Source organism: Fomitiporia mediterranea, assembly GCF_000271605.1.
Source record: "Fomitiporia mediterranea MF3/22 unplaced genomic scaffold FOMMEscaffold_8, whole genome shotgun sequence".
Taxonomy (NCBI): domain Eukaryota; kingdom Fungi; phylum Basidiomycota; class Agaricomycetes; order Hymenochaetales; family Hymenochaetaceae; genus Fomitiporia; species Fomitiporia mediterranea.
Window position 1 is genome coordinate 3,273,068 of NW_006760393.1, and position 14,756 is coordinate 3,287,823.

At 39.7% G+C, this 14,756-nt stretch overlaps 2 protein-coding genes across 2 annotated transcripts; one reads left to right on the plus strand and one right to left on the minus strand.

The window, feature by feature from the left end:
• Positions 1-10,468: 10,468 nt before the first annotated feature.
• Positions 10,469-11,784, plus strand: FOMMEDRAFT_22107 (mitochondrial carrier protein). The gene is made up of 4 exons (XM_007268981.1): positions 10,469-10,621; positions 10,684-11,018; positions 11,081-11,236; positions 11,300-11,784. The coding sequence occupies exons 1-4, from the start codon at positions 10,552-10,554 to the stop codon at positions 11,630-11,632; spliced, it is 894 nt and encodes a 297-aa protein (XP_007269043.1). The 5' UTR covers positions 10,469-10,551; the 3' UTR covers positions 11,633-11,784.
• Positions 11,785-12,676: 892 nt separating this feature from the next.
• FOMMEDRAFT_135901 (uncharacterized protein) lies at positions 12,677-13,852 on the minus strand (the record flags this gene model as incomplete). Its single annotated transcript, XM_007268982.1, has 2 exons — positions 12,677-12,833; positions 12,903-13,852. 2 exons carry the CDS (start codon positions 13,850-13,852, stop codon positions 12,677-12,679), a joined length of 1,107 nt encoding a protein of 368 aa, XP_007269044.1.
• Positions 13,853-14,756: the final 904 nt, after the last annotated feature.

The following is a 14,756-nucleotide window of genomic DNA, read 5'->3' on the forward strand; positions in this document are numbered from 1 at the left end:
CACTGATTAAACATGAGTGTTTACTCTAACTAGTTGATAGTAGGGTTGTAAGCCTTGAGCCATTTGAATCTGATAAAGATGTCTGTCTTTCCAAGGTTAGTAACTCTAAACTTAATACTTTCCTTATAATCCTGAATAGTCATCTATAGTTGGACAAACTCAGTAATCTAACTATTCTGGTTCAGGGTTCTGTCTACATTGTATACTAGGATTGGAAGTAGAACACATTAAGTAGAGAGATAGTGTTCCTACACAAAAGTCTTATTAATGTATAAACTAGTGTATCTACTGTTTACTAGAGCTATTGTTTGAATCTAGAAGGATCCTGAGAAGGGAGCCAAGAGGACAGGGACTTGGAGCTAGTACTTGGAATGTTCTCAGATGAACTACTACTTGTTCTGAAGGGAATGTACAGCTTGTACAGTCTTGTTGTCTAAGAGGGTAAGTATATACACTAACATTTCCTTATTAACCTCTCTCTTTTAACAAGGACAGACTTATGTCCTTAGCTGTGAACTCAGCTGAGACTATCTCTACTTAATACTATGAATAAACTACTGAGTAGTAAACAGGGCTAGGTAGTGTTCTGAATGTTCTAAGATCTTAGAACACAGAAGTAGTAGGTTGGATTGTACAGATTTAGACTCAGATGAAGTGTAAAGAGAAGAATCAAAAGAATCAGAAGAAATAGGAGAACTATCTACTTTTGTTTCTAACTTTTTTCTTTCTAATAAATAATTTTGTTGATTTATTTTTTCTACTTTTTCTACTTTTTCTACTTTTCTTACTTTATTTACTTCTATTCCTACAGTGTCTATTGAATCAAAAGTGACTATTAAAAAATCCAAGTCATAGCCCTTTAGTACTACATTCACTGTTAGACCTTTACAAAATCCTAGAGTACATAGTCAGAGTCTAGGAGTTCTGAGGTGACTTCTGAATTTGTAGAAAAGGCTTCTTACTACAAATCCTGCTTGTTACTCATTATTACTCTAATAACCTAACAGATATACTGTTACTTCTACAGACAGTCCTTAATCTAGTGCCCTAACTTTCTGTAAGTAAAGTATGCTCCTTACTTTTAGGCTTCTCTAATGTCTATCAGAATGGATTGATTACAAATTACAGGTAGATTAATCTGAGGGCTCAGAACTGTTAGAGCCAAACACATGTGTAAGTATTCTACACAGACTTAATACATTCAAGCTGTAGCTTAGTCAAAGGAGATAGTGCATGTCTTCCACTCAGTGTAAGTGACTAGTTCTAGTATCATTCTAAGGATCTTATTAACTAGTTCTGAGTAAAGAGCTTTTTCAAGTATTCTAATAAGGACATTATTAAACCTAAGCACAAATCCTACCTTCCAGGCTAGGATATTGAACTCCTGAAAGAAGGCATTAGTAGAATGTTTGCCCTGTTACAGAGATACAAGCTTGTTCTACATATTGTACTTCTTATTTGGATTAATGAAGGAAGTACAGAGCTGCCCTATGAATTCTGAATACAACTCATTGTTCTAAAGTTGGATCAGACTTTCAATCTAATAGCCTTCAATCCAGTTCTGGGCCTAGGTGGCTGTGTTACCTTCCTTCATGAAGGAGAGGACAAATAGGACACAATTGAGATCTGAGAATAGATTGGTTAAAGTAGTAGCCATATATAGTTTGACTTAGTACTAGAAGTCCTTAAAGTACTACTTATTAAAGTCTAAAGGGCAAGCTATATACACTTTCTTTCTAGAACAGGTTGTGACTTCCAGAACAATTAGAATAGGTTCTGAAGGGGCTGAAGGCATGTAGTTAGTAAAGGCCTCTTAGATAGAGGTCTACACATATTAAGCTAGTTCTACTTATAACTACTAATCTGGTAGGACAGTAGGGGTGGCAGTTAGTGTAGGAGGGTCTATGTTTATACTACAAAGGGATTGACACTAAACTAAAAGGGGTAATAAATAGAAGAAGGGTGGCAAAAGTTTAAAAGGGTTTAGAAAGTTTAAAATTTAAAAATGTAAAAGGGTTAGGACAAAGAAAAGAGATTAATACAATAGTAAGTACTAATGCTCAAAATGTAGGAGAGTTATAGGGTAGTAATGAGTAGTCTTGATCTGATGTCAGTAACAGTGTAGAGGGGACCTGAAGGCTCAGTAAGGGGACCTAGGCTACAACTATCTTACATAACAGAAATATAGAACACAAGTACTAGAACATAGTTAGAACTTGTAGAACAGGTAGAGAGAGAGAGTAAGACAAGAGTAGAGTATATAGAGTAAGTCTAAGAGTACAGAACTACCTAGAGTAGATAAGATCAAGACTATAGGACCAGTCTGATCTTGTACACCTATATATACTAAACTATACAAGAGTACTCAGAGAGTATAAGCTACTAAGAATGATAAGCTATAAAGAATAAAAGAAAGGAATGTTAAAGATAAAGGTACAAAGAATGAAGGGATGGACAAAGAGTAAGAGACTATAGAATAAACAGAGAATGAAGGAGTAGTCAAAGGAATAGAATAATGAAGTAAGGAAGGGTAGTAGTAAGAGTCAGTATGTATATAGTCTATAGACAGTACTCCTAAGAGACAGAAGTCCTAAGTTCTAGTACAGAAGAGTGTAGAACCCTTAGAACTGAAGGTAAGAGAGTAGAGGATTGTAACAATAAGGCCTTTGTGTAGGAACACTACCTTCCTACTTAATGTGTTCTACTTCCAATCCTAGTATATAATGTAGACAGAACCCTAAACTAGAATAGTCAGATTACTGAGTTTGTCCAACTACAGATGATCATTCAGGATTATGAGGAAAGTATTGAGTTCAGAGTCACTAACCTTAGAAAGACAGACATCTTTATTAGATTCAAATGGCTCAAGGCTTACAACCCTACTATTAACTAGTTAGAGTAGACACTTACATTCAATTAGTGTTCTAAGTCTTATAACTACCTTACACTACTGTTCTGAGTAGATGTAAATACTTCTAATGTTACTAACAGTTCTAATAAAGGTGACCAGTTGTTCTTCCTTGACTAGGATAGATATGTAGATACATATTCTAGTCAAGGTAGAACAGAGTCAATCTAAAGGATGTCTGAAACAGAAACAGTCTAGAACCCTCTCAGAACAACTCTACTCTAGAACACACATAAACCCAGCCTGCCAGATTTTGTCTGAGAGTTCCTCAAAGTCTTTAGTAAAGAGGAATTCAACTAGCTTCCTAAACACTATCCTTAAGACTATACAATTGAATTAACCAAGAGTTTCCAACCTAAGGACTGTAAGGTCTACCTACTCAACAAAGACAAGTAGGAGGCACTTAATGAGTTCCTTTAGGAAAATCTTCAGAACAGCTGGATCTGACCCTCAAAGTCCTTTATAGTATCCTCTTTCTTCTTTGTCAAAAAGAAAGATAGGAAGCTCTACCCAGTCTAAGATTATTGTTGTCTTAATAAGGGTACTGTTAAAAACAAGTACTTACTTCCCCTGATTCAGGAGCTTATTAACAAGATGCATACATTCAGGGTTTTCACTAAGTTGGACATTTAATAGGGATACAATAATATTCAGATCTAAGACAGAGATGAGTAGAAGACTGTGTTCTGAACCAATTACAGATTGTACAAACTGACTGTAATGTTCTTCAGACTAACTAACTTGTCTACAACATTCTAGTCATTCATGAATCACATTCTTACAGACCTGATTAACTTAGGGCATGTTAGTGTGTATCTGGATAACATTCTGATCTTCACTTAGACAGTTGAGTACTATTACTAACTAATCCAAGTAGTTCTATAATAGCTCTAAAATAATAAACTGTTTCTCTAAGAAGTAAAGTACTCTTTTACACAGGAGTTAGTAGATTATCTGAGCTTTGTGATTGGTGGAGGAGAGGTCTGTATGGATCTAGCAAAAGTAACTATAGTTCAGAACTGGTTACAACCTCAGAACCTGAAACAGGTCTAAACATTTCTTAGGTTTGTAAACTACTACTAATACTTCATTTAAAGTTTTAGTACTATTACCTAGCCTCTTTACAATCTTACTAGCAAAGATGTTCCTTAGTAATAGGAGGATTAGTAGTAGTCTACATTTGAGTCTCTAAAGTAGACTATTACTAGTAAGCTTGTATTAGTAGTTCTAACAGTTGTAGACAAGTTCTGAGTTAAAGCTAACTCTTCCAACTTTACAAATAGAGTAGTACTGTCCTAGTTTATTGACAGAAAGTAGTGTCTGATAGTATTCTAATTAGAATCCCTCTCTATAACAGAACAGAACTACCCTATCTATAATAAGGAACTCCTTACAATTGTCTGTTCCTTAGAGGAGTAGTGTTAATATCTCCTTAGTACTGTACAGAAGTTTGAGATTTAGAGTAATCACCTTAATCTCTAATACTTCCAGGCACCTTAGAAGCTCAACTACTATTAAGCCTACTAGATGTTAGAACTGTAGGACTATGACTTTGTACTAACCTACAAACCTAGATTACAAATAATGAAAGCTGATTTACTCTCAAGACAAGTAGGTTATAAAAGAGGAGAGAATGATAACAAAAATCTTGTTCTTCTAAACAATTCCTGTTTTGTGTCTAAGGCAATCTAAGAGATCTGACTTGAATCCAAGAATGTTGACTTTGTCACCTGTATACAGTAAGCTCTGAGACACACACAGGACCAGGTTGTAGTAAAGTAGTTAGAGAAGCAGGCTAGAGATTAGGAGGAGGATAAGGATAGACAGGTTTACTAAGAAGGCTGACTGTATGTTCTGAAGGATCAGAAGCTGTAGGAGGACATTGTCTGAGCTTATTACAATAATCTGACTGTAAGACATTCAGGCTGACACAAAATGTAGGAACTTATTACTTGGAACTACTAGTGGCTAGGAATGTAGAGGGAAATCCTAAAGTATGTAACTAGTTATAATACATACTAACAGACTAAGACCTACTAGACAAGAGTTCAGACTCTCCTACATCTGTATTAGATTCTAGATCACTCTTAGGAAGAAGTCTTAGTAGACCTGATTAGTAAGCTACTCAAGTCTCAGAGTTACAATACTATCTGTGTAATTGTTGACTGATTCTCTAAACAAGTCTATACAGTTCTAACCTGAACAGAACTTACTTCTGAAGGTATAGTATACATTTATTAGAATCATGTCTTCTGGTTGTATAGACTCCCTCAGAAGCTCATTCACAATTACAGACTGTAATTTGAGTCAAAGTTTATACAGGACTTGTATACACTTCTTAGAATTTAAGGGAACCCTTCTACTACATATTACCTGTAATCAGACTAGTCTGAATGGTTAGCTCTAGCAGAATTTGTACACAATAACTAGTAACACTCTACAACAGGACAGTCTCTATTCTTCCTTAATTATAAGAGACATTCATACTAGGGGACAGTTCTGAACCAGAACAGTAGTTCTGAATCTGTAACAGACTTTACAGAACAGATGTATAGGACTAGAGAGGACACACAAGCTCTTTTAGAGAAGGTAGTACAAGTTATGAAGTAGAACTATAATCAGAAGAGGTCTGTAGCTAAGGATTACTAGTCTAGTAACAAGGTCATACTAGAAGCTACTAATCTGACCTTAGATTGTCTAATAAAGAAGTTGGACAACAAGTGCTTCAGACCCTTTGTCATTAAAAAGAAGGTTAGTGCCTCTGCCTACAAACTCTAACTTCTAGTAACATAGAAGCACATACACTCAGTGTTCAACAAGGTTCTACTGTCTCAGTACTACAATCCAGGTTTTCCTTTACAACAAAGACCCTTACTACCTCTACTAGAACTCATCAGTTCTGAACCAGAATACAAAGTAGAGTATGTAGTGGATACTAAGTTGGTGTATAGAAAGCTCAAGTTCCTTATCTACTAGAAGGGATACCTAGTTAAGGAATGTACTTGGGAACCTGCTAAGAACCTTGCCTATACTTCTAAGGCAATCTAAGATTTCTATCAGCTTCATCCTAGTGCTCTGTACTTAGCTCGCTCAACGCTCCGGATTTCCAATCCAGGTGACCCACCCACACTCGCTACACGCTGTCGCAGTGCGTCCATCTTTTCGCTCTTATTGTCACTTGCTAATCACTCTAAGCTTGTTTCACAGGCGCAGCCTCAATCTCCACAACCTGCTCAACCTCATTCCACACACACTCGCAATTCAACTTGCAGGGACCAGGGACCAAGCAATGACCAAAACGTGGTGACGAAGACTACGTCGAACGGCCTGAGAATGCGTTCATCCTTGTCCAACACAAATCCCACTCGCAGAAGAATGAGGCAGAGGCAGCTGGTGGTGTAGGGGTTGGGACTGTAGAAATGGTGTATTATTTACTATTTTTGTATTCTATAATTTAAATATAATTATATTCGATTAATTATTTGATATAAAATTGTATAGTAAGCAAAAGCAAGCTATTCAAACACTTGTAATGACTTGTAAGCATTATAAGCAGATATTACACTGTCACAAATTAATAAGTATGTCTTAACCTTGTAATTTAGGAAGTATATTATAATCACTTGTATAACTTGACAATTTATAAAATTATATCAGAAATTGCCAAGTTTTAAAAGTATTTTTTCTTGCTTATTTAACATTGTACTTTCCTTGCTTAACCCCCCAGGAAGATTATAAGTAATTGGACAAATTTTATAAATTTTATAAAATATACAAGATTACAAGCAAGTATAATACTTAAGACTTTTTTGTGATGAATGTGAATGTTGCTATAGCTACCTCCAGAGAAAGGATGTGTGTTTTTGTAGTCTGATAGACAGTCTGAGATGTTCAAATGTTGATTACAAGTGAGAGTCAAATTGAGAGAATTATCCTTAGTTGCCTGCTTTTGTTTGTGTTAGTAACAGTGTAGAGGGGACCTAAAGGCTCAGCAAGGGGACCCAGGCTACAACTATCCTACACAACAGAAATACAGAATGCAAGCACTGGGACATAGTTGGAACTTGCAGAACAGGCAGAGAGAGAGAGTGAGACAAGAGTAGAGTATATAGAGTGAGCCTAAGAGTACAGGACTATCTAGAGTAGACAAGATCAAGACTACAGGACTAGTCTGATCTTGTATGCCTATATATACTAAACTACACAAGAGCACTCAGGGAGCATGAGCTACTAAGAATGATAAGCCACAAAGAATGAAAGAAAGGAAGGTCAAAGATAAAAGGTACAAAGAATGAAGGGATGGACAAAGGGTAAGAGACTATAGAATGAACAAAGAATGAAGGGGTGGTCAAAGGAATGGAATGATGAAGTAAAGAAGGGTAGTAGTAAGAGTAAGCACACATATAGTCTATAGACAGTGCCTCTGAGAGACAGAAGTTCTGAGTTCTAGTACAGAAGGGTGTAGAACCCTTGGAACTAAAGGTAAGAGAGTAGAGAACTATAACATTACCCCCCCTCTAAAACCAATCATCCTGATTGGTGAACATTAGGCTCAGTCAGTAGCTTGAGCATAGGTCAGAATGGTAGGGCTTGGAAATCTGTGAGACTGAGTTTTTGGGCTGCAGGGGAAACGTGTCTGTGCAAGCGCGTTGCATGCTCTAGCTACGACACGACACACAATCGGAGGTGCAGTGAACTCAGTAATAGTTGTGGATGACTTCGAAGGTGTATCTCTGGGACGTTCTGGCTCGAAGGGAGAGGATGAAGTGGGTGGTGCGGACGGACTCGGCTCAGGAGAGGTGAGCGGTGGCTACTGCTTCTGTTATTCAAAATGGTGTCATGGACGGCACTGGGGTATATAAATGCACACGGCGTGGGCCCATCGAGGGTGATGTCAAGCATAGGATGGTAGGTGGGGAAGGAGAGTGCGCGGGGGGTCAGAGAGAGGATTGCGCCTGAGGAGTGGTAATACATGGACATTGTCGCGAGTGCGTACTCACCAATTGTTGCTTGCGTTGCTGAGCGGGAAGAAGTACGCAAATGCATGGAATTATTGAAGAAGTCGTTCAACATTGGTCAACAATGCGGATGCGCGAATGCGAATGCAAAAAAGAAGGCGAGCGTAAGAAAAAGGAGGACAACGAAGGAGGCAGAGCGAGGAGTGGGAGGGATGAAAGGGAGACAAGAAGTTGGGAGGAGAGGGATGAGCAACTATTGTGTGAGTTATTATGAAGTGGACTGGCTACTTATGCTTTACACTGAAGGACTGTGTAGCCAGCTCGGCCGTGTTGTCACAAGATCTGAGGCTCAGTGCAGGCATTGCAGTGGCAGATTAGAGAGACAAATCCAGCAACCTTTATTGCCTAGGCAGTTGCAGGCAGTGTGCCTGCTGGAGGATGCTTGTAGGCAGAGGACTGGCCTGGAGAGAACAAAAGAGACAACATAGTGTTGGGGGAAGAGGGTTGGGGAGATGATGGAGGTAGGAGGAAAAGGAGTGACGAGAGCAAGTGTGTCATTATATGCTCTCGATCTTTGGTACTCGATTATGTAATCACTTCGATATATTGTTTAAAGGTAAAAACAAATTATATTATAAGTCTGAAAGAGTGATTGTTAACATTATTAATATATATAATTGTATATTATCTTACTAAAAGTATTGTAATTAACTTACAAGCACAACATATTACTTTTATGACTGTTATAATTAATCAACTATTGTTACAGATAACTTATAATATAATTTTAGCATATTATAATAGGAGTTGAGCACTTGTACCTCACATGTAATGTTGTAATAATACTATTAGTAAGCTTACTTGCTCTAAAACATGTTTGTAGTTTAATGGAAACTTTGTATATTTCTTACATTTATATACAATCATTATAATTACATTATAAGTAAAATATAAGTGTTATTTTAGAATGTAATGCTTATAAAATCATTTTATTAGATTACCTTTGCTATTATTAAATACATTTGTTGCGACTTTTTCGTGATGTTGGTGTGTACAATCACTCTGATCGTGGCAACCTGAAGGTCGCTGTAAAACACATTTGCGTACTTCATGCACAAGATCCTGAGATCATGAAGATACTCTGTTCATATTGCCACCATGGTACAACTGCTCGAGTGTACTTACGTCCACTCTAGAAAAGTTGATTGAGTGAGAAGGTGAGGCTGGTCAAGTCTAGGACTCTAGGCCACCCTAATAGGCATGGTCAAACCTCGCGATTCTCTGCACGATTCGCCTTGCGATTCTAGAGGGTGAATCGTGAGGTGAATCGCGTGGGAGGTCTGACCAGCGACTTTTTAAACCTGAGATTCACCCTATGATTCCCTGTATATTTTGTGTAAAATCTTCAACTTCCTATTAATTTTAAATACTAGGAAAAACATACAAAATTACTCATTTATTATAGTATAATTTATACTGAATATATTGATGGTTTTAGACAAAAAGAATCCTTCATTTTGATGGATTTATATAAGAAAAAAGGCTTAGTTTACAAGAATTATGTGAACAAAAAATATTTTTAAATGTTATTAAGGATTCTACAATAAAATACATTTTTACATATGTTTAGTTAAGACAAAGTAATACTATTCAGGAGGAAATACACTGGTGGAGGGGTGAATCGTGAAGGTGAATCACGAGTGAATTGCGTCAAAGTGCGATTCACCTTTCAGCGCGATTCACCCCGAATCGTGCTGAAAGATGAATTGCGTCAAAACACAAAACCCCTTGCAATTCACCCCTGCGATTCACTCTCCCTCTGGTATATATTTCCATCATAATACACACATATTTCTTATGCTAAGCATGTATAAAACATTATTTTATTATAGAATCCTCAAGAAAATAATTTTTTTTGTATATATACTTTATTTTTGTAATGTTTTTAATATAGTATTCTATCAAATAAAGGGATTCTCTTAGTTAAAAAACATCAATTTGTGTAATATTGGACTTGCTTCAATAAATGCATATAATTTATGTGCTTTCTTTGCACACTGAATCTATTATAAAGTTGAAGTTATTACAAGTATTTACTAGTGAATCTAAGTGAGAATCTCTTGTTTGAAAAGTGATCAGTCAGACCTTCACACGCGATTCAGGACGCGATTCACCCTCCTGAATCGCGAAGTGAATCGTGTCTCGAATCGCTAGGTCTGACCCCGCCTAATATATTCGACTTCTTGACTAGATCTTGGACAAGAACAATTATATGATGCTTGTATCTAAATTCACGTCGAACGGAAGTGCTTTGCAATATATTATTCAACACTCAGGACTATATATACTGGTATGGTATGTAACTCGTTGAGTCGACTTGATATACGGTCCAACCGAGCTCAGCAATACTTTTGTACGAGAGGAAGAAAGGAGCGAAGACAATGATTCATCATCCGTGACATTGACTATATACGTCTGAATTTCCGGGATGTTGAGATCAAATACAAGTTGTGCGAGCTTAGACTTTGAACGACAGTCAGCATCACGTGCGAGTAGATCGTACTTCAGTAAAAAAGAAAAAAAGGGCATGCTAGCACTGGCCTTTGCCCTCTGCCTGGACGTCGTTGCTCACTTCTTTCCCAACACTCGTCTTCCTCTCTTTATTTAATACCTTCTTTGGAAAGAATGTCTCCTATTGCCTCGGGAAAGGGAAAGGACAGTGGTGCGGCTCGTATACTGGGCTCAGGGACCTCTGGTGTGCTTGTCTGACTCAGCTAGTCTGTTTAACTCTTCTGACAATTTATCTTTTCTGTGTAGGTATCGCAGAGTTGCTTGTATTCCACCCAGTGGACACAATCGCAAAGCGACTGATGAGCAATAAGTCCAAAGCATTGGGAAATCTATCAAACGTTCTTTTCCGAGAGCATGCATCTGCTCCGATAGGAAGGCGGTTACTCTCACTCTTTCCAGGTCTTGGGTATGCCGCTGGATACAAGGTCTCTCAACGCGTGTACAAGTTCGGCGGGCAACCGTGGTTCAATGATTTAATTAGCTCACGGTATAAGGATAATTTTACAAACACATTTGGAGAACGGAACGGGAAGATGATGATGCAGGCTGCGGCAGGAAGCTTGACTGGTATTGGTGAAGTGGTGAGCAATACATATGCGTTGCACGATGCGATTGTTGGAATCGAACTCATGTTCTGCCTCAGTTACTCCTGCCCCTCGATGTTTTGAAAATTAAGCGCCAAGTCAATCCGGAAGCGTTTCGTGGACGTGGAGTAATACGGATTGTCATGGAAGAGGGAACGACACTTTACCGTGGTTGGGGATGGACTATGGCCCGGAATGCTCCAGGGTCATTTGCTGTATGATCCTCCGTCGTCTGTTCTGTCTTTTCAATTAGATAGCTGACGCTGTGTTTTGATCAGCTCTTCGGTGCATCAGCGGCAACAAAAGATTTGCTCGGAGTGAAAGACTACAGTCGCGCAACCTGGACACAAAACTTTATTGCATCCGTCTCAGGAGCAGTAGCATCCATTACTGTTGCCGCGCCGCTCGACGTCATCAAAACGCGCATACAGAACGCGAACTTTGAAACACGCGTTTCCGGAGTGACGGTGTTCCGCGATTTAATACGTACGGAGGGTGTTAGTGCGCTGTTCAAGGGATTAACGCCGAAGATTCTTGTCGTGGGACCGAAACTTGTGTTCAGCTATACACTTGCGCAGAGTTTGATCCCTTGGTTCTCGAAGTATGTGTAACCGGGTGAAGATTGCGGGTTGTAGGGAGGGATGGCGCCAAAACTCTTTCATGCACGATTCGCAGTATCGAGATATTTCATAGATTTATTTTTACGTTTTTCATGGATAATATTATTTACTAGAGAATACAACATCCCCTGTTTTATTTCGAACCTTTCAACTAACGTCGAAGCGCAAACGTTTGGACGATAGCGTCCTATTAGTACTTTACTAATTGAAACATTTGTGCTTTGTTGCTTTACTTCACATGTATGGACTGAGATAAGTAGTACCAGGCTTAGAGCGGTTATTATAAGCAGCAAGACCAGCTGAGTAGAGGATCTTTCAAAGCTAATGCATTGACCGAATAACCTGAAGTTTTCTTAAGTATAGCTTTAGATATAGATGTAGCCAATGCAATCTTGTGTACAATACGAAAGTATTATATAATTATTAGCCTGATTCCTTACATTTCTCCATGTATATTTGATACTTGGTTGACTCACCAATCTTTTCTCCCAGTGTAAATTGTTATATCTGCATTACTGATTGCTTCATGCTCAGACATTGACCTATGTGAGCGCATGACTTGATTATTGTAACTTGCTTAGATTGATATTGGGATGCTAACAGACTGATGCTAAGCTGTGGTGTATGCATACTCGGAGGTTAACTTTGCTATTATGATATTTGTCCAACCTAATTATTTTTCAAGAGTCCGACAAACATGAGAGATCTTAAGTATGTGAATACGTTGTTAGATAAGATCATTTTAATTTGCCCTAGATAAATAGAGATATATACATCCAAATATGCTTTGCGTTGCGTATGATTCTAGCGATAGTGAGGATGAATACGAACGACAATTGATGATTAAGGGAATGTGGTAATGAGAGCATAAGCAGGATGAGTATTGTGCAACGAGGTGTGTGTTAATACCGAATTCTAGGGCATCATGGTAATTATATACAACGTCTGGGAGATATCGTGTGTAGCGAACGTAGACCGTGTTGGGATATATCCAAGTGACGTCTAATAGGAAGTAGACAGAGCCGGGATTGGGGATTACAACTTTTTCCCGTAGTCGTCTCCATTTACGCCGCTAAGTGACGTGTAATGTGCGTGACCACCTGAGTGAGGCGGAGGTGCGGAGTAGCCAGGTGGTGTGCTTGTACCCGACCGGGTGCCGCCGTTATTGCCTCCTAAACGGTCCGCAAGTTGGCTGGACAGAGAGTTAGTAAGTGAGGACGGTTGAAATTTAAAGGTAAGCAATTGGTAAGCAAAGACATACTTGGCATAATTGTCGATGATGAGCGCCATGCTGCTCATATCGAGGCGATAGGCTTTAGGCATCATACCCTTTCCCCATCGGTATGTGACGTGGTTTGAGCACATCAATGCGGCGAGAATCGCAGCTAATTGGAAGGGAACGAGACCGAATGCGACGGAGTACCATCTCTCGAGAGCCATGCGCTCGAACTTGAGATACGGGTTCTTGCAGCCGGGAAGCACGGATCGTGCGTAACACATTTGCGTAACGGTGGCTTCGACGAAGGGGGAATAGTATCCGCAGCAGTGGAGTTGGTTCTGAATACGTGCGCGCCCATCCATGCCAAGATCGCGAGACCATTGGGCGTTGATTTTGCCCTCCAAATTGAAAGTGCGTTTCTTGTAGGTCATGTATCCTGGTGCACAGATGAACGCGAAGAGTATCCAGAGGATGAAGGTGTACACTGCGAGGAAGCCACGGTTATTGAGAAGGATGCCTGCCCAGCCTAAGAGGGAAGCGATAACGCCGATGATGGATGCGATGGTGGAGACAGTCAGTTCTGCGGTGTTCCCTACGCGAATAATATCTGCATGATGCCATACGTTGAGCCAAGTGAGGATGCAAAAAATGAGGCAAACGAGCGAATAGATGGTAACGAGAAGGTTTGTCGTAAAGAGGATCCACTTAAATCGGTTCCAACGTAACTTTGGACGGACTTGCAAAAGATTGATGTTGTCTACACCGTCGTAATCATCATCGTTTGCGCTAGGCATGCGGGCCTCGTTGCTGCGGAACGCTTCCCTTCCACCACCGGCTTTTGCAGCATCATTTGCACCTGCCTTTCGCTTGTGTATCCCTGGCGCAGAGAATTTGGAGGGTATATAGTTGACGGATAGGGAAGTCGACGAAGGAGAGAGAGATGGAACGCCGGATTCGGGTCGTGTAAACGGTGCGTTTGGAGGCTCGAGCATTGGGTCGCCGGGTCGCGGGCGCTCTCCAAGGATGTGCTGTTGGGAAGACGCAACGGAGCTAGTGAGTGAGGGAGGACGGCGAGGTACTCGTCTAGAAATATAAATAAACGTTGATTTGATTTGGCAGATGAAACAAAGCCTTCCCGGTAATTCACCGAGAACGAGAACTTGACGGAATATACACTCACGAAGACATTACGTCCGGAAGAGCGGGACGATTCGAAGAATGCGAGAGTCCGATCCAGACGGCCGATTGTAGCCAAGTTGTCCTAAGAATTCGGGCGATTCAAATACAAGATTGGTTTTCTTCCGCCAGCTCAGCAAGGACCATCAAGCTCGTGCAGCACGGAAAAGACAGGATGCACTGGACACAGATCCTGCAGCACCGGAACCTTCTGTACGATGCAACCATCAGCAAAGAATGCCTCTGAATGCGATTGCTTTGTATATGCACACCTGGGTATCCAAAAAGGAGAGAATGAGGATGGATGGAGAGGCCAGGAAGAAAACAGGAGGAATGAAGGCATGCGTTGAGCAGGAAACGAAATGCCAAGCCTATGTTTATTAGGTAACCATCCGGATTTAAAAAGTATATTCACCGTGACCATATTCGGAAATAAATCATAGATTGTTCTGCTTGGTTTACAACTTTTAATAAGGTTTATTCGAGCCTTCCGACTCATAATGCATGACAGTAAGGACAATGTGTGTGTATGATTCTGTCACTCTCTCATTCACCATCATACACTATGTCTTCTTCTGCTTCAAGTCTAAACACTTACTACTATTATAGTTACATATGTTCAGTCCTAGACTGCTTGGACCGAGGACCGGACATAGACTGAACCTGTGGTCCAGTCCAATTCAGGTCCAGTCCAGGTCCAGTCTATTCAGTCTGGTCCTG